The 20403-nt window shown below is 41.1% G+C and overlaps 1 protein-coding gene across 1 annotated transcript in view; it reads left to right on the plus strand.

The window, feature by feature from the left end:
• Nucleotides 1-12427: 12427 nt before the first annotated feature.
• The window catches only part of LOC109399594 (DNA-binding protein D-ETS-4), a 78344-nt gene continuing 70368 nt past the window's right edge, over nt 12428-20403 (plus strand). The window contains exon 1 of the mRNA XM_029875283.2: nt 12428-13237. Within this exon, the coding sequence (XP_029731143.2) occupies nt 13202-13237 (36 nt within the window). The 5' untranslated portion in view covers nt 12428-13201. The remainder of the gene's footprint in view (nt 13238-20403) is intronic.

Consider the following 20403-nt stretch of genomic DNA (forward strand, 5'->3'; position numbering starts at 1 on the left):
GCAAACAGCCTAATGGCTCCTTAATACTAGTGAGGATCCGAAGTTCTGCTCCTCGAAGTTATTTGGGTGATCTGGATCATCCCATATGTCGAAAAAGGCAACCACTTATCAAATTCTTCATAGAATCCTGACAAATTTATTCTTGCTCACGTTCCCGCAGGTTGTAATAAACCATCCACAACCAGAGGTTCCACGCACTGAACGATCACTGATATTAGGCTACGAATAACACCCGAAACACCCAGTAGTGGTCCAGTAAAGAATTTCCCGCTTTGACTAAAACTTTTCACCAACTGAAACAGGAATCGAACTCACACTCTAATCCTCACAAAAGGCACTGTCGTCGCTTACCACCAGTGCTGTCATGGTTAAATCAGAGCTGGTTGCTCAAGGTTAACACATTTATGCATTATTATTTTTTGCAATTATCTCGGAATTAGTTAACCTTCACGTACCTGACCCCCGACAAATCATTTTCAAAATGCTGACATTTCGTCAATTTCCATCCGTTTTTTTTTCAAGTCTCCCTTAATCGATCATAAATTGGTGCTAGCTTATGATACTCAAGTGGGCATGCAATATCCAGAACCATTCCGGGGATATTCCGGATTGTGCTAGGGTCAGGGGGTTGTCAAAATGGTTAATAGTGATTATTTCGTGTGCTATAATGTTTGAAACAGCGATTTTTAGCGAAATTTTTGTTGCAAACAGTGAATAACAATTGCGATAAGCGGCTTTGAATACGTTGACCCATCCAAATCCACGTGATAGGTTCCGTGGAGCACTTCTGGTTTTCAACCTAAGCAGGCAATGCCACATTATTAATCTTCATGATTTCGAATGCTGTGTCAGAAACGATAGGCTGAAGTCTGTATCAACTAATATGGCCATCCCGAAACATCTAGTACAGTTCAATCGGGGACATTTCTAGGTTGAAACCAAAACATGCCGTGCTACATGTCAAGCTTCATGATTTCGAAAGAATGGGCAAAAAAAAATACTGAAGTATTTATCAACTGATATGGCCGCTCCGGAACAGCGGGAACAGTTTCCGCGGGGGCCTCTCAAATACAATAACACACGAAATAATCACTTTTAGCCATTTGGCAAAACAGAAACCCCTCCCCCACCCCTGACCACAGTACAATCCGGCAGGTTGACAACTAAGGAGCCAAAAATGTTTTTTTTTTCAAATTCCCGTTTGAAATGGTTATCCTTCATCCAGCTTATGTATATTTTCCTGGAATTCCTCTGAGAATTTCTCTAGGAATTTCTCCTTTGTTTTCTCCATGAATTCCGCCTGGAATTTCCCCGGGAATTCCTCCTGAAATCTATCTGGAAATTTTCCCTGGAATTTCTCCAGTAATTCCACTAGGAATTTCTTTACAATTTCCCCCAGGAATTTCTCCGGGAATTCTTCTAAAGACTCCCATCAGCATTCCTCCGGTGATTTCTTCAGTAATTTCTCCAGGAGTTTTTCCGGGATAATTTTCAGGAATTTTTTCGGGTATTCCTCCAGGAATTCTCCCGGGGATGCCACCAGGAATTCCCTCAGGGGAATCTCCTATGGAGGAGGATTCCCTGAAGAGTTTTCCAAAGAAATTGCTGGAGAAATTACCGGAGGAATTCCTAGAGAAATTTCCTGAGGAATTCCTGATGGAAATCCTAGAGGGGTTCTCAGAGGAATACTTGGTGAAATCCCCAGAGGATTTCCTGAGAAAATCCCGAAAATTTCCTTTAACAAATCCCGGATGAATTACAGAAGAGTCCCCGGAGGAATTCCTGAAAAAAATCCTGGAGGATTTTCTGGAAGACTTCCAGAAGAAATTTCCAAAACAATTCCTGGAGGATTTCCTGGAGAAATTCCCGAAGACATTCTCGGAGGAATTCCTGGAGAAATTCCCGGAAGAATAACAGGATAAATTCCCGGAGGTATTCGTAAAGGAAGTTCTAGAGGAAATCCGGGAGAAATTCTTGAGGAAAAAAATCACGAAAGACTTCCTGAAGAGGATTTTCTTGAAAAAAAAAAAAAATCCGACAGTTTTCCTTAGAAAATTCCCGGATATATTCCTGGAGAAACTCCTGGAAAAATTCCCGGAGAAATTCCAAGAGAAATTCTAAGAGGAATTCCTATAGAACATCCCGGAGGAATTAATGAAGAAATTTCCGGAGGAGTTCATGCAGAAATTCTCGGAGGTACTCATGGACGAATTCCTGGGGATATTCCCAGTGAAATTTTCGGAGAAAATCTTGGAAAAAAAAAGTCCAGAGGAACTCCTGGAAAAAATCCCAGAAGAATTCCTGCAGAAATTAACGAAGGAATTCCTGAAGGGAGTCCTAGATGAAATCATGGGGAAATTTCCGGAGGAATTCCTGGAGGATGTCCTGGAGGAACTTCTGGAGGATGTTCAAGAAGTATTCCCGGAAGATTTCCTGAAGAAATTCCTGAAGGAAGTTCTTGAGGAATTCCCAGTGGAATTATTGGATAAATTCCCGGAGAAATTCTTGAAAAAACTCCCGGAAGAGTTCCTGTAGAAATTTCCGGAAGAAAAACGAAGCAAAAGAAGCAATATTGTAAGGCGACAAAATTTGTCTGCAGGGGGTCACAGACGGTGTTAAAGTACTCCCTCTTAGACCACCGTACTCGACCCTGTGGAGCGGACCTGGTGTGATGGTTAGAACACTTGACTTCACGCCGAAGACCTGGGATCGAATCCCACTCCCGACAAACTCGCAAAATGTAAGTTCTTCTTTCGGAAGGGAATTAAAGCGTGGGTCCCGAGATGAACTAGCCTAGGGCTAAAAATCTCGTTAATACAGATAAAACAAAACAAACACCGTACTCGACCGACTCCTATCATTCCAAATGGCACTTAGCTTGCTGAACAACTATGCTGAAAATGGAATACTTCTTGTTCATTAGGGCGTTCAAACAAATATTTTTTTAAAATAGACGGAATCTATCGAATAATATAAGAACCAAGGACACCAAATAAGTCTTAATTCCTCTTAACTTGCGAAACAATTTGCTGGACGTTTTCCGATTTTTGAGATAACATTGTTTGAATGTTTTGATTGCTGGTGTCACCTAGCGTCGCCATTGCCAGATAGATCTCAACCTGCCGAACAATTTTACAGAAAACGCCATGCTTTTAACTTAATACAGTAACGAGATCATGAACGAGATACAACGAATTAATCACGAATAATAGAGTCAACTAGCAGACAGTTTTTAGTTTGCTGAAGAACTTTGTTGAAGACGGCATCATTCTATCTTATCAGGATTCTGAGATATGTGGGTTTGAACATTTTTGACACTGGCGCCGCCTAGCGGCCGAATCGCCAACCAAAGTCGCCAGTTAGTTCTTAACCTGCTGAACAAATTCGCCGAAGACACTATACTTCTGTCTCATCGGGATCTTGAGATATACGTTGCGCAAATATGTGGCCAATTTTGGTACCCCAAGCGAAGACAATCCGGAATAACTCCGGAACCATATGGACCAGGCACCCATGTCCCCGGCATCATAAACTTGAAGAGTTTTTCGGGAAGTTGTCAAAATCCATCGAAAAACAAAAAAGTTATGACCATTTTGTGATTTTCCGGAGGTGGAAAATGTACGATGGCTGGATGAAGGTTAATGCGATTAGGGAACGTCCATCAATTACGTCACGCAAAAATCGATCATTTTCAACCCCTCCCTCCCCTTATGTCACACTTTTTGTATGGGACCTCTGATTTTTTTGTATGAGTCGTCACACTTTGCTGAACCCCCCCCCCCCTTCCCCCCACGAAGCGTGACGTAATTTATGGACGTTCCCTTATTACCATCATCCACGTGGTGCACATTTTCAAAAATTTAGGGTGTTCACTGTTAACGCCCTGACCGTACTTGATTGAGTATATATGTATGAGATTTGACATAAGTCGGTACCCACGACCACCTCCTCAGGAGGCAAAATATAACAAAACGTTAATTTAGAGTATTTAGAGTAATTGAAATTAACAAAAGAAATGAAAAAAAAAAAACCCAGATTAATCCACTTAGTGGTGATAGTGCCTTTCTCGTCGAATATGTTCTCAAGATTTTGTTGTCGCCATAAGCTTCCTGAATCCTGAGAATACTCTAGAACTAAATAAATCTCATTTTCCGTGTCAATAATTGAGCTCAATCCATCAACGCAAACCATAGTTACAGCATCTCAAACTTGGCCATTTTGTATGAAAATCGGCGTTTGTCCGATCAATTATGCACCACAGTGTACACATAATCTACGACCTTCCGTAAAAAATTCATGAAAATTGGTAGAGAAACTCAAAAGATATGAATCGGCAAACATCGCACATGGAAAATACGAAAAAATTTTCACTAACACTCACCCCTATCCACACCAGTAGCTTTCAAACCAATTGATAAAAATTGATGAAACTTTGCAAGATTGTGTCTCTATAAGTATCGTAACTGATAACAAATATTCATAATTATCATCACAGAACTTTGAACTGTAGCGTAAAAGTACCATCTACTATGCGAATGAAAATTGGTCATGATTGTACAAAATGCTTAAAACCACGTCTGATTGTTTTTCATCCACAGTTAAAAGCAATGCATCGATTTTTATGAAATTTGGCACAAAAAATGAACATACACCAAAGAGTTCTCAGTCAATTATTTGGCCAATTTTACCGATTTATTACAGAGCTGCAGCCGTACTTCTGTGTCCCGATCATACCGGATACAGGCTTTACCGCCGGTAATCTCAGGTGTGGTCAGAGACAATTTTCTTGCTGCCCGTTTATCTGGTTATCGAACATTCTTGTTGATTTGATGTATCGCATGCCTGGTTTGGTTTACCTTTTTAATTGGCCTCTTCCGGTGCGAAACCTGGAACCGGTTCCGGAATACAACCAGTTCAGATATGGTCTGAAACAATTTTCCTGCTTACCGTTCATCTAGTTATCGAAAAAACCGCTCTTTGATGTGTCGCATGCATGGGTTTGGTTCACTTTTTCCAATTGGCCACTTCCGGCAGGGCACCTGGAACCAGTTCCGGAACACTACCGGTTCAAATAAGATCTGAAACTATTATCCTGCTTATAATTTAACTGGTTATCGAAAAAGCTGCTATTTGACGTGTCGCATGCATGGGTTATGTTCACTTTCTTATTTGGCCACTTCCGGCGGGACACCCGGAGCCGGTTCCGGAATACTACAAATTCATCAGATTATCGAAAATGCCGTGGTTTGATGGGTCGCATGCATGGGTTGGTTGCATTTGCATATCTGGCCCCTTCCTGGGGTACCGGTCCGGAACACCTAAATGGCCATAACTTCGGAACGGCTGGACCGATCTGAACCCTTTTCAATAGGAAACAATGGGACAATATACCACGTCGAATGAACCATCGGTCGTTGAAATCGGTTCATATTTACTATCTCAAAATGAGGTGACCTTTTTGTACACATACACACACACATACATACACACAGGCATCATCTCAACTCGTCGAGCTGAGTCGATTGGTATATAACACATGACCCCTCCGGGGGCTCTATCAAAAAGTCGTTTTTGGAGCGAACATATAGCCTTTCGGTATACCTTGGTGTACGAGAAAGGCAAAACTTCTTTTTCTAAAATATCTAAAACCACTTCTTAGGAAACCCTTGGTATAGCTCCTAAAAAAATATTGAGAAATTTATGAAAAATTTCAGGAAACATCTTTTTTGATTGTATAAAAAAAATCTCTAGGAATACCTGGAGACGCATCTGCAAAGATTCGTAGAAAATAAAGATATATGAGATTTCTCTTCTACTCTAAGAATTCGCGTAGAAATTTCTTCTTGTCATTGAATAAATTTCTTATAGAATCCATGGAGAAGCTATCGGAGTTATCTTTAGAGAAAATACTGGATAAATTTCTGGGGTATTGCGTGGGCACTGCGTGAGCGTTTCCAATTGGCGACTGCGCTTACACTTTGTACAGCGCCTTAATGTATTCTATTTTGTTTCTACTACATTGAACTGGTTGCCTTTTGTGCTGCTGTCACTTTTCTACCCTGTCCATGGTAGATTGATGAACACGAGGATGTGCGGCTCTTGTTCCTTTTCCAGTCCAATTGGGGGTCCATTATGAGTTGCCGTTTAGCCGATATCCATGTTTCTGGGTCCGTTAGAGTATATGCTCAGAAGAGGGTCAGGTGTCAGCTGCTCTGGGGGAGAAGAACGACTGACGAAAAATTGCAAGTGCCGGGCTGGGATCGAACCCATGACCATCCACTAAATTTCTGGGGTAATACATGAGAGAATATTTGTTGGAAACCCTGACGGAACCTCAGTATGAACTTATTTATGCACTTTTTGATTTGTTTATGGAAATTTTATAGTTTATTATTGCTCCCACCCCTACTTCTTTATTGGCAATTTCTGATTTTGTTACGGAAAATGATCGCTTTTTTATGAGTCGTTTATATTTTAGCCGGAATCCATGGATACATTTTGGAAGAAACCCACACAAGATTTCCTTGGACTTGGAATCCTTGGCAAATTTATGGAGAAATCATATAAGAAACTTTTGAAGGAATCTCCAGGGAAATGTTTTAAAGAATCCCTGGAGAGTTTCTACGGGAAGAATTTCTGAAGGAGTGTGTAGAAGTTTCTAAAGTAATCTTTGGAGAAATTTCAGGAGAACAATTTGGACTTAAAGAATCGCTGAATGCATTTCCGGAAGAAGCCGTAGATGGTTTTCTGAAACAATTCTCGTACGAGTTCCTGCAAAAAACTTTGGAGGATTTGTTGAGAGAAACCCATGGAAGCTTTTCAAGAGGGGATTTTTTGAGAAATTTCTGGCGAAAATTCTAGAAAATTTTGAAGTATATTGTAGAAAATTTTGAACGCAGTAGGCAAGACAAAGCTTGCCGGGGACAGCTAGTATTGAATAGATATTGATCCGCTGATTCAGAGTTTGACCTAAGAGTTTTTGTAACACGTACAGTTTTTGAGAAAATGGGATTTTATTCACAAAATTTCATATTTTCATTGAAGTCAGATTCGGAATCAGCGGGTCAAAATCCATCGGAAATGAAACAAGTGGTCAAAATGCGTGATCTACTGTTAACCAGTAACCCAAACGTCAAGCACGCAGTTTTGTTCGCCATCTGTCGTTAGAGTCTGGGACCATTTGGGCAGGGGGGCCTATTTTGGGCACTTGCTACTAAAACGCAGTCAATTTTGAGCCGATTGACTTAATTTTTGGGACACGATCGGATACGTACAGTATCCAGCCGTGCTCAAAAACTCAAGTCAATTGGTTTGAAGTCGCAGTAAGTGCCCAAAATAGATCCCCCTGACCAAATGGTCCCAGACTTCAGTCAGTATGATCAGGTTTAGGTTTAGGTGTCTTTGTTAGAGAGATTTTCAGCTCGAGGTCAATTTGATGAGCTTTCCCAGAAAAGCACGTTGTAACAGATCGTCAGCTTTTCATCAGTCAGATACCATGCAAAAATCAGCAACAGAATAATACGAACCGAGACCAACGGCAACGACCCCAGCGAACAAAAAGGACTTGCGATTGGAAACTCGGTACGTGGAACTGCCGATCTCTCAACTTCATTGGGAGCACCCGCATACTCGCCGATCTACTGAAGGACCGCGGGTTCGGCATCGTAGCGCTGCAGGAGGTGTGTTGGACAGGATCCATGGTGCGAACGTTTAGAGGTAATCATACCATCTACCAGAGCTGCGGCAACACACGCGAGCTGGGAACAGCTTTCATCGTGATGGGCGATATGCAGAGGCGCGTGATCGGTTGGTGGCCGATCGACGAAAGAATGTGCAGGTCGAGGATCAAGGGCCGATTCTTCAACTTCAGCATAATAAACGTGCACAGCCCACACTCCGGAAGTACTGATGATGACAAGGACGCATTTTACGCGCAGCTCGAACGCGAGTACGATCGCTGCCCAAGCCACGACGTCAAGATCATCAAAGGAGATTTAAACGCTCAGGTAGGCCAGGAGGAGGAATTCAGACCGACGATTGGTAAGTTCAGCGCCCACCAGCATACGAACGAAAACGGCCTACGACTCATTGATTTCGCCGCCTCCAAAAATATGGCCATACGTAGCACCTTTTTCCAACACAGCCTCCCTTATCGTTACACCTGGAGATCACCACAGCAGACGGAATCTCAAATCGACCACGTTCTGATTGACGGACGGCACTTCTCCGACATTATCGATGTCAGGACCTATCGTGGCGCCAACATCGACTCCGACCACTATCTGGTGATGGTCAAACTGCGCCCAAAACTCTCCGTCATCAACAATGTACGGTACCGGCGACCGCCACGGTACAACCTAGAGCGACTGAAGCAACCGGATGTCGCCTCAGCATACGCGCAGAATCTCGAAGACGCGTTGCCAGACGAGGGCGAGCTCGATGAAGCCCCTATAGAGGACTGCTGGAGTACAGTGAAAGCAGCCATCAACGATGCAGCCGAGAGCACCATCGGGTACGTGGAACGGAATCGACGGAACGAATGGTTCGACGAAGAGTGCAGAACGGTTTTGGAGGAGAAGAACGCAGCGAGGGCGGTAATGCTGCAGCAAGGGACTCGACAGAACGTGGAACGATACAAACAGAAGCGGAAACAGCAGACACGCCTCTTTCGGGAGAAAAAGCGCCGCCTGGAAGAAGTGGAGTGTGAAGAAATGGAACTGCTGTGCCGTTCCCAAGAAACACGGAAGTTCTATCAGAAGCTCAACGCATCCCGCAACGGCTTCGTGCCGCGAGCCGATATATGCAGGGATAAAGACGGAGGCCTCTTGACGGATGGACGTGAGGTGATCGAAAGGTGGAAGCAGCACTTCGATCAGCACCTGAACGGCGTGGAGAAAGTAGGCACGGGAGCCTGCGGCAACGGAAGAAACGACGACGCCAGTGCAGCGGAGGACGGAAATGAACCAACTCCCACGCTGAGGGAAGTTAAGGATGCCATTCACCAGCTCAAAACCAACAAATCAGCTGGTAAGGATGGTATCGCAGCTGAACTCTTCAAGATGGGCCCAGAAAAGTTGGCCACCTGTCTGCAACGGCTGATAGTCAGGATCTGGGAAACCGAACAGCTACCGGAGGAGTGGAAGGAAGGGGTAATCTGCCCCATTCACAAGAAAGGCGACCATTTGGAATGTGAGAACTTCAGGGCGATCACTATTTTGAATGCTGCCTACAAAGTGCTATCCCAGATCATCTTCCGTCGTCTGTCACCTAAAACAAATGAGTTCGTGGGAAGTTATCAAGCCGGCTTCATCGATGGCCGGTCGACAACGGACCAGATCTTTACCGTACGGCAAATCCTCCAGAAATGCCGTGAATACCAGGTCCCAACGCATCACCTGTTCATCGACTTCAAAGCGGCATACGACAGTATCGACCGCGCAGAGCTATGGAGAATCATGGACGAAAACGGCTTTCCTGGGAAGCTGACTAGACTGATTAAAGCAACGATGGACGGTGTGCAAAACTGCGTAAGGGTTTCGGGTGAACTATCCAGTTCATTCGTATCTCGCCGGGGACTGCGACAAGGTGACGGACTCTCATGTCTACTCTTCAACATCGCTCTGGAAGGTGTGATGCGACGAGCCGGGCTCAACAGCCGGGGAACGATTTTCACAAAATCCGGTCAATTTGTGTGCTTTGCGGACGACATGGACATTATCGCTAGAACATTTGGAACGGTGGCAGAACTGTACACCCGCCTGAAACGCGAAGCAGCAAAGATCGGACTGGTGGTGAATGCCTCAAAAACAAAGTACATGCTGGTAGGCGGAACCGAACACGACCGGATCCGTCTGGGTAGTAATGTTACGATAGACGGGGATACTTTCGAGGTGGTGGAGGAATTCGTCTACCTCGGATCCTTACTGACGGCTGACAACAACGTGAGCCGTGAAATTCGGAGGCGCATCATCAGCGGAAGTCGGGCCTACTACGGGCTCCAGAAGAAACTGCGGTCGAAAAAGATTCACCCACGCACCAAATGCACCATGTACAAAACGCTAATAAGACCGGTGATCCTCTACGGGCACGAGACATGGACCATGCTCGAGGAGGACCTACAAGCACTCGGAGTTTTCGAGCGACGCGTGCTAAGAACGATCTTCGGCGGTGTGCAGGAGAACGGCGTGTGGCGGAGAAGGATGAACCACGAGCTCGCTGCACTTTACGGCGAACCCAGCATCCAGAAGGTGGCCAAAGCCGGAAGGATACGGTGGGCAGAGCATGTTGCAAGAATGCCGGACAACAACCCTTCAAAGCTGGTGTTTGCAACGGATCCGGTTGGCACAAGAAGGCGTGGAGCGCAGAGAGCACGATGGGCGGACCAGGTGGAGCGTGACTTGGCGAGCATTGGGCGCGACCGAGGATGGAGAGCGGCAGCCACAAACTGAGTATTGTGGCGTACTATTGTTGATTAGGTGTCAGGTCATTAGGCCGAAGGCCATTCGGCCGAAGGTCATTAGGCCGAATGGTCATTAGGCCGAATGGTCATTAGGCCGAATGGTCATTAGGCCGAATGGTCATCAGGCCGAATGGTCATTGGGTCTTCTTCTTGCCGTTACGTCCCCACTGAGACAAAGCCTGCTTCTCAGCTTATTAACTGAGAGCTTCCTCTGCAAATGACCATTTTGCATGTGTGTATCGTGTAGGCACGAAGATACTTTATTGATGCTGAATCTACTGATATTTTACCCATGAATTTTTCCTTCTTTTAAATATAGGCTGTTCTTTCTAGTATCATTGCTGAAATAGTTTTTGGCGCTGAAACTGCTGATATTCAATTCATAAATTTTTCCTTGTTTAAAACATAGGCTATTCTTTCTAGTTCCATTGTTAAACTAGTTTTTGTCAAAAATTGTTGGAAAAGGTAAAAACAACGGCTAACTTTCAATTCGTCCTGATGACCATTCGGCCTAATGACCATTCGGCCTAATGACCATTCGGCCTAATGACCATTCGGCCTAATGACCTTCGGCCTAATGGCCTTCGGCCTAATGACCTTCGGCCTAATGACCCAGCATCTGTTGATTATGTCTTGTCCTAATGATGTTGAACAAATAAATGTATGTATGTATGAATTCATGCAAAAAACTTTGGAGGATTTGTTGAGGAAACCCCATGGAAGCTTTTCAAGAGGGATTTTTAGAGAAATTTCTGGCGAAAATTCTAGAAAATTTTGAAGAAAACTGTGGAAAATTTTAAACGCAGTAGGCAAGACAAAGTTTGCCGGGGACAGCTAGTATTGAATAGATTTTGATCCGCTGATTCAGAGTTTGACCAAAGAATTTTGAGAAAATGGGATTTTATTCACAAAATTTCATATTTTCATTGAAGTCAGATTCGGAATCAGCGGGTCAAAACCCATCGGAAATGACCCAAACCACTCAAGCACGCAGTTTTATTCGCCATCTGTCGTTAGAGTCTGGGACCATTTGGGCAGGGGGACCTATTTTGGGCACTTGCTACTAAAACGTAGTCAATTTTGAGCCGATTGAATTAATTTTTGGGACACGATCGGATACGTACAGTATCCAGCCGTGCTCAAAAACTCAAGTCAATTGGTTTGAAGTCGTAGTAAGTGCCCAAAATAGGTCCCCCTGACCAAATGGTTCCAGACCCTACTTTAGTCAGTCTAATCAGGCCAAGCATATCTAAAGGTCCTATCTGCAGAAGAGAGGCTCCCTTTGATTTCCCTCTCTTTCGTTAATATCTCAGCTGTTTATTTGAATTATGATTATCTCCTTGCATAGAACGAAGGTCAATACAATCGTTTTTTGATTTGTACTGCGAAAGTAGTTGAAAAGTGTAACATTACATTGCAATAATTGAAAGAGAAAGTGAATAATGAGAGCCTCTCAAATGCAGATAGGACCTATTGAAATGTTTGGCCTGTAATCAGGTTTAGGTTTAGGTGTCTTTGTTAGAGAGATTTTCAGCCCGAGGTCAGATTGATCAGCTTTCCCAAAAAAGCACGTTGTAACAGGTCATCAGCTTTGCAACAGTCAGATACCTTGCTTCTCCATAGTTTTGTATTTGTATAATTTAAAGGCCTAACGATATTGTAGATTCGGTGATCAGTGCATCTACCAAACCTCATCGGTTGAGATCGGTTGATCCTTGGTCCCCTCCTGTCTGCGCCAGTGTGTCACAACCCACACAGCACCGAAGCCGCACAACCGAGACGTTGTTGGTTGTTCGTTGTCCAGTCCCCATAGTGTGGAGTATGGAGAGTGCTAGCTGGATTAACGATCACCTACACAAGCAACACCACACCAGCAGCAGCAGCAGCAGCCGCGAGTAAGCAAGTAAGCAAACAAGCGAAACTGCTCCACCGAAGCGCGGCCGACGCCGCCGAATGCTTGGGCTTTTGCTTTTGCGCGATCAGCCTTGCGTTTATTCACGAGTCGAGAGCTGAACAGAGCGGAGTGATTATTGCTACTTTCGCAAAGATTTTTTTTTGGTCTTATACCTTATTCGCTACCCAAACACTGATTGAAAGTCTAGAGATTATCAAGGAGTCTCTCTGAAGGATCGCGGTGAAGAGTCAAATTTGACGAAGTGCAAGCAAGTTACGAAGACTGAAGCGTGTGACCTTTGCGAACTGGGCGAAATAATTTCGGAATTTCGGACAGAGGTGATAATTCGGTGGATTGTGTGTGCGCTGCTTGAAGTGACTGATTATCTCGGCGCAACACAACAAAGTACGGTGGAGAGTCAGTGAATCGGCGCCGAGTTTTTAGTCAGTTTTTTTTCGCCAAGCAAGAGTGAGCAGGAGATGAGTTTACATCGCTGATAACAGTTATCATCGTTACAACTTATAACTCATATTACTGCTGGGCTTAATGCGCTGCAGCAAGCGAAGACAACACATTTAACGAGCGCGTGAGCAGAAGCGTTTAAATCAGTGAAGGCGAAAAACTGCCATACCAAGCGCGTTCCACCGATGCCTGAGGGCGTTTGCGCATAAACAAAGTCGCGAATGGAAAAGCGTTCAACCGCAAGTGGTGCATGCCAGTGAAAAACCATATGCTAGCAGGGAAAGTACGCAATTAAGAAACGTTTAACTAACTTATTTATTTATTCGACGAGTGTGTATATTTATTAAATCGCGTGTGCTAAGCTATATTACCGAACACAAAAAAAAATGGCCCAAGAGATGATGTTCTACCCAAAGGAGACGGTAAGTTACTCTCTTTTTGCACTGAAACCGCAGAAAATAACAATCTGCGCACACTGATCTCAACCTCCCGAAAACCTCTTCCCGGGGGTGACGCAATTCACAGTCGCAATCGCTGGCAACCCTGCCAGCCAGCGTCAGCGTCGCCCCATTGGAACAATATAAACATTAGGCGCGCGAAAAAAAATCAAATCAACATCCAGAAACAGGTTTCGTCCACTCCCGAACATGGTGATTTCTAATATAATCACCGCCATCGATACCACCACCAGGCTGCTCCATCAGTAGTAGGTAACCTACACGTTCGTTCGAGCGTCGTCCGTCGGTGATCGCCATCGGGGAGTTGCCGTATGCTGAAATGTATACTTGTTAATGCCTACTATACTACACAAGGGAGGGCCTAAAACAGCGAAATAGCCATCACGAGTCAGTCAGTCAGTTAGATAGTCAGAGCCAGTCAATCGCGCAAGCGGCTGTCGGTTGGGCTATTATATGATAATTAAATTCATTAGTATTCCAAATCTGATGCGAGTTTTTCTCGATCGATCCCTGTGCGGGGAATGGGGATAGGGTTCATGTGGGGCGAAGGCATGAGGAAGGTGGGGAAATTGTAGGCCCTCCAATAATGGCGATGTGAAATATTTGAGCTTACTTTGCACCACTATGGAAAAGGATTTATTAGTTGTTTTGCGCGATATCAGATAATTGATGTTTGTTTCAACTCATGATGGTATGCGTATGTGATGGGGAAATTGGCAACACTGAAGGGTTTTGTTATAGAAGTAACTTAGCAAAACTTGGTAAATTTAATTTTCCCCTGAATAATTACATTATGAGTTTGGGTGATCGTTCTCATAATCAGTATTATTCTGTTATTTGACACATTATTGCGTCTGTTGCACATAATGAAACATTAACTTCGATGCCTTTGTTTGGGTACAAAGGCTGGTTGAAATAAAAGCTGTTTTTCAGGAAAATATAGGGAAATTTACTAGATAAATATCAAGTCACTGACATCCTCACTGTATAAGTGGAGGTAGTATTCTGTTTAAGGCAGTAGTGGTAGTAGGTCGGCTCAAGAGGCACGTAGTGGTGCATGTTACGTTAAATTCTTCCTCAAATATGGGAAAGTTGGATGAAATGATGATGCATTCGCTCGCCCACTAAAAAAGCATCGAGAAGGATGCAGAGATTAATCCCTGGGAGAGTGAGCGTTTCATTGCTCTCTGTTAGCGTGTGACGAAACACAGTGTCTCACTAGGGTTTTCTTCAAAATGGCGGTGATCGGATTTAGAGTTATACGCCACACTATTTTTCAAAGCGAAGGTTTCTGATATTGCTGTTAAAATTTCTACAACAATTCATAGTTAAGTTGAATCGTTCTTGACAAATTTCCGAGTTTTTTTTGCAATTGAATTCAGAATTCGATTATTTCAAAACAGTTATGGCGATGTTTTAGACCATGAATTTGTTTCATGAAAAATTTGTTGCAATTCCTGGTTGAAAATCTGATGGCATGTGTGATTTCAATTTGTATTGAGCTTTAAATGAATAAAATGAAGGAACAATCATAAACTAAATTCTTTCAAATTCTTAGACAATCTAATTCGTGTGACTTTTTAGCTTTATTTAACATAAATCAAAACCATCTAGTTTCAGATAACTCAATGTGCATGTGTACAACAGATGGTTAACTTATTTGTGAAATAACGAAACATTCACAGCTTAGATGGGATTTGAACTCACGGCTTTTATACGCTAGACAAGTGTTTTACTAACTAAGCTACCGAGCCAATAAATAAAACGGCATTTCAATAGTTATAAGGACATTCAAATCTCGTCGATCATGTCATGATTTCAACAATAATTTATCCGTCTGTTAATATGTACGTTGAGTTGTTTGAACATTATGTTCGACCACACGCACTAGTTAACCGAAACTTTTCATTTTGAGTAAATCTTTAACTCAAAAAAAAAAAATAATTGATGATTTCAAAAACTACACTTCACACAGAGTTAGGCACGTACAGTATCTAACTATGTACAAAAACTCAAATCAATCGGGACTAAGTTGAAGCGACGCCCAAAATAGGTACACCTACCCAAATGGTACAATACCCTACTTCAAACTTACCCAGATTTGCTGTGTTTCTCACTGAGTTCCTGTTCCATTACCAAGAGGAAATGCAGGAGGATTCCCAAAAGGAATCCCCGGGAAATCCATAGAGGAAGCCCTGTAGGGACATCTGTACAGGAAATGCTAGAAAAATCCCCATAGAAATCCCTGGATAAATTGTTTGAGTAAGTCCTGGAGAAAAAACAGAAGGGAGCCATTGAGCTCTTTTACATGTTCTCCTTGATAAATCTAAGAGAATTAGTGGAGATATTCTTATTGAAATTTCTGGATACATTTCTTGAGGCGGTCCTGCTGAAGTTCTTGGAAAAATCCATGCAGGAATACCAGCAAGAATTTCTGGAGGGATCTCAGCAGGAGTTTTTGGTGGTATTTTCGAGACAAACTTCTGAAGATATCATTGAAGGAGTGCCTGAAAATATCATAGATAGACATGAGATGATAGACATCTCAGGAAATATTACTGGAGATGTCCTTGGAAGAACTCCTGAAGGAACACCAGTAGAATTTCCTGAAAGAATCCTAGAACAATTTTCTGGAGAAATCGCAGCAAAAATTTCTGAAGGAAGGCCACCACAAATTCCTGAAGAATTTCCAATTAAAATGGGAATTGTAGGTGGAATCTGTGTAAAAAAAGAATATGGGAGAAATCCCTGGAAGAAATTTTGGAAAAAAAAAATCCCTGGAAGAATCTTACACAGTTCAAAATTGTTATGAACTCGATGTACTCGAACAAAATGATCTCCATCGCTTTCAACACAATTCTCCATCGGATTGTAAAATTACAGATGGTCTGCAATATAGAGCTTGCTTACAATTTTGCGGTTAAGAAATTATTTTATGTTAAATCGAATAAAATGAATTTACATTCTGCTCTCCTGAATATGATAGTTTTTGAGTCTCCATGCATAATGACAATTTCTCCTCCTAAATTAAAAAACCATCTACGATTTTTTTGTGGGCTCATATATGTAAAAGTAACTTTCTATTTTATTTACGCCCTTTTACGTGCCAATTATACTCTGTAATATAGAGAATTCTTCCGGGAATTTTTTCACAAATTTTATCAAATAAAGCAAAATTTAGAAGTATCTTCCAGAAATTTATCATGGCATTTCTTCAGAAATTTATTCAAGAGATGTTCCAAAAATGCCTCAACGGCCTCTTTAAAAATCTATATATATATAAATGCAGTGGCATACGTGGGACCGCGCATAAATTGCAAACGGAAGGTCCGATTTTGGCCGTCTAAGTTTTGTTCTGTTAGTTTTCACCCAAGGAAGGTTTATGAGGCAAAAACATTGAAAAATTGAGAGTTTTTGAAAATCAATCTTCCATACATTTTGACCGGGGACTTGGTCTTGGCTAGAAACTTGAAACGTCAAAAAACGCAGTAGGCAAGACAAAGTTTGCCGGGTACAGCTAGTTTATCATAAATTCACTTCGAAATTTTCTCCAGGGATTTCTCCAGAAATCCATCCAGCGATTCCTTTACAAAATCTTTATAGGAATTTTTAAGAAATTTTACCATTTTTACCTTCGATAATTGCTCTGGGAAATCCTACAGGTATTTTTCCATTGATTGCTTCAGCAACATCTCAGTTTCCCTTTGAATTTTCTTCAATGTTTTCTAAAGGTTATTCCAGCAATTAATTCAGCAACTTTTGGGTGATTTCTGATGTTGGCTCCATGGATTCCTTCTGAAAATCTTCCACAAATACCTTCCGGAAATTCAGACGCGCTGACTTGGTCAAATTATTGGGGGCAAAGCCTGGTTTTCTGATTTTTTGTATGGGAAAATCGAAAAATCGTCAAATATTGCTTGCTTGCCCCCCTAAGTTGGCGCCTATGCGGAAATTTCTTCACGGATTGCTTTTGAAAGTTCCTTAGACATATTCCATAGATCGCTTCAGAATCTGTTCTAGAACTTTCTTCGGAATTTTCGTAAGAGAATTTCTTCTAAAATTCCCCAGGAATGGATTCCTTAAAAATTCCTCCATAGATTTTTTTAGCCACCCGTACAGGAATTCTTTCTGGAAATCATTCCTTAAGAAACCCTTTCAGCGATAACTTGAAGAAATCAAAGGTTCCTCCAGAGCTTTTCCAAGGATTTTTTAGAAGAGCTTCCGCAAACTCCTTCAGAAATTCTAACAAAATTTCCATCAGAAATTTTGTCGGAGATACTTTTGGAAATTTCTCCAGAAATTTCTTAAAAAATCATCAACAGATCTGTCCAAAAATTTGTCAAAAGATTCCAAGTGCAAGGAAAACTTCTAGGCTTTTTGCCAAACTTAATTTATAGATGACTTCTGAATTTCCGATATTTTGCTTGAATTTCTTCATTTTTTCCAATAATTTTATTAGGTAGATTTCTATCTCCAGAGATTCTTGTATTTTTTTCAGTGATGCAGGCAGGAACTCCTGCAGAGATTCCTTCAGGATTTACTCCAAATATTGATACGTGTACTAGCCCAGAAATTAATCCGGCATTTCCTCTAAGGGTAATTCCAATAATTTCCCCACGGGTTCTTTGAGAAATTAATTAACCCTCTAATACCCAATCCCGCCTTTAGACGGGGTATAGTTTGAGCATTTTAGTAGTTTTTGTTTCGTGGAAAATCATTTTTTTTATATTTTTGGCTGATATTTAGGACTGTTCAGTATATCTCAAAATGGTTTTTGGTGTATTTTAAAGCGTATTTACATTTTTTAAAAATCATTGAAAAATTGATGTTTTAGTCACCTTTTAGAAGTCATTATTTATTTTGTATTGAATCGCTACAATTAACATATTTAAAAATTTTCCCAAATCATTCTATCCTTGTTTAATAGTTTAAGGGAATCGAATACACTCTAAAATTATTTTCCTTAAAATTACACGGAAAATAAAATTTTCTGTGAAAAAAATTTTAAATAAAAATATTTCAACAATAATCATAAAATCTCAAAATGTTTTCATCTAAAAAAATCCGTTCCCCAAATTGGCTTCCAGGAAAAATATAAAAGTGTGGGGATGTTCAAAAATAAAAAATAGAAAAATCAAAAACTGAAATTCACGAAATCGAGAATTGAAAAGAATCATCTTCCAAATCGATTTATTTTAGATGACGAAAAATGATATTTAGATCAAAATCAAAAATTTGGGTATTAGAGGATTAAAAATATTTCCCAGGAATTTCTGTGGAAATCCCTTTGCAAATATCTCATTATTATTTTTTTTTCTAGGTATCTTTGCATCTAAGCGTTTCTCGATTATCTAAGCGTTTCTCGTGGCATTTAGGATTTTTTGCTAGAAACTCGTTCACATATTTCTTCAAGAATACTTTTAATAAATCCATCAATACGTTTATTAGAGGATTTCTTCATGAATTTTCCTATACATTCCCCAAGGGTTTCCCGAGAAGTTTCTCTAGGTATTTCCTCAGGAAGTTCTTAAGAATTCCTCCTGAGATATTTTCAAGTATCATAGAAAAATTCCTTGAATAATTTTAATGCTAAGGAATAGATTATGGTGTAATTTCTGCGGAAATTGTTGAGAATTCTGTGGAAAAATAATTCCGAAAGAATCCCTGGAGGAAGGTCCAAATAAATCCAAAGCAATCATCAGAGGAATACCTGAATCAACTTCAGGAATATCTGAAAGAATAACTGAATCTTTATAGAATTTTTTTTCCTTGAATTGTGCCTTTTGAAAACACGTTTGGGGGAATTCCTGAAAAAAAACCTGGAGAAATTTCTTGAAGTATATCATGAGAAATTCTAACGAAAGTCTTCTGGAAAAATGTTGACCATATTTCGGAAGGAATTCCTTCAGAAATGTTCAAAGAAATACATGAAGGAATAAAGCAAGTGCATATGTCATCCTTGAATGAATTTCCTATAGAATCCCTTAAAGAATCCCAGGTGAAATTTCTGAAAAAAATCTGAGAGAACTCTTGGAACAGTTGAATCTTTTTGGAAGTCTCTTGAAAATTACTGAAGAAGTACCAAGGAAAATTCCTGGTGAAATTCCTAAAAGAATCTCTGGTGGAACCGCTGGGAAAATTTTCAAAGAAATTCATGGACATGGATGCATTATGAAATCCTGAAAATGTTTGATAAATCCTCAAAAAACCGCAAAAGAATATCTGCTGGTGTTGCTGGAGCTTATCCTGGAGAAATTTCTAGAAATTTTTTGCAAAATACAAAAAAGGAATTCTGGAAAGAATGTCCCATCCGCGATAGTTCCATAAACATATCGTGAAATAATAATGTATGGAGGGCTTTTCCCGCAATAAGTCTTAATTTGGCCCAATAGCGAAGTCATTTTGTTGAGGGCACTGAAAATTGGAAATTTTGAGTAACCAGCTCTGATTTTACCATGACAGCACTGGGAACCACCTTTTACCCTGCTGCGTAATGCAAGCTTTGAACAATAATCAATTAAAATGGCAATTTTTGTAGAAAAAAAAAACTTCAAAGAATCTGTCAAGAAGTATCTTTGGGACTACTATTTTGGGTTTTACCTAGGAGATTTTGGGTTTTAGGAATCTCCGGTCTACTATCCGATATTTCTTTGCAGATTAAATCAGAATATTTTGATGGCGGTTGAAGCTCATGAGTACACACATCTGACACTCCTGGTGATTTGAACCTCCTACAATTGCTGCGTTACTTCATCGTTTTCATAATTATAACCTTCGCAGTAAAAACTAAAAAAAAAATATTTGGTACAATGCCTATCTGGAAACAATTAGAAGTTCTCCGGCTAATAAACTGTTTATGGATGTCTTAAAGGAAATCTGAAGGCTGAGGATATCCGAGCCAACAAATCCATTTGCCTTCAAATTTCTTACGATGAAGAAGTTTTAATTTGTTAATTTACCTACTACATCTACCGTCTACACACTTCCCTAAATATGTGGACATCACATCTTCAGATTCACTAGAATACTTTCCGTGTAGTGCCAAGACGTTGGCTTTGGTACGGAACTTGGTAATCAATAACAAAATGCCGGGAGAAGAAATCACAGTCGATTATCATATCCGTGATATT

This window comes from Aedes albopictus, chromosome 3, assembly GCF_035046485.1.
Source record: "Aedes albopictus strain Foshan chromosome 3, AalbF5, whole genome shotgun sequence".
NCBI lineage: Eukaryota > Metazoa > Arthropoda > Insecta > Diptera > Culicidae > Aedes > Aedes albopictus.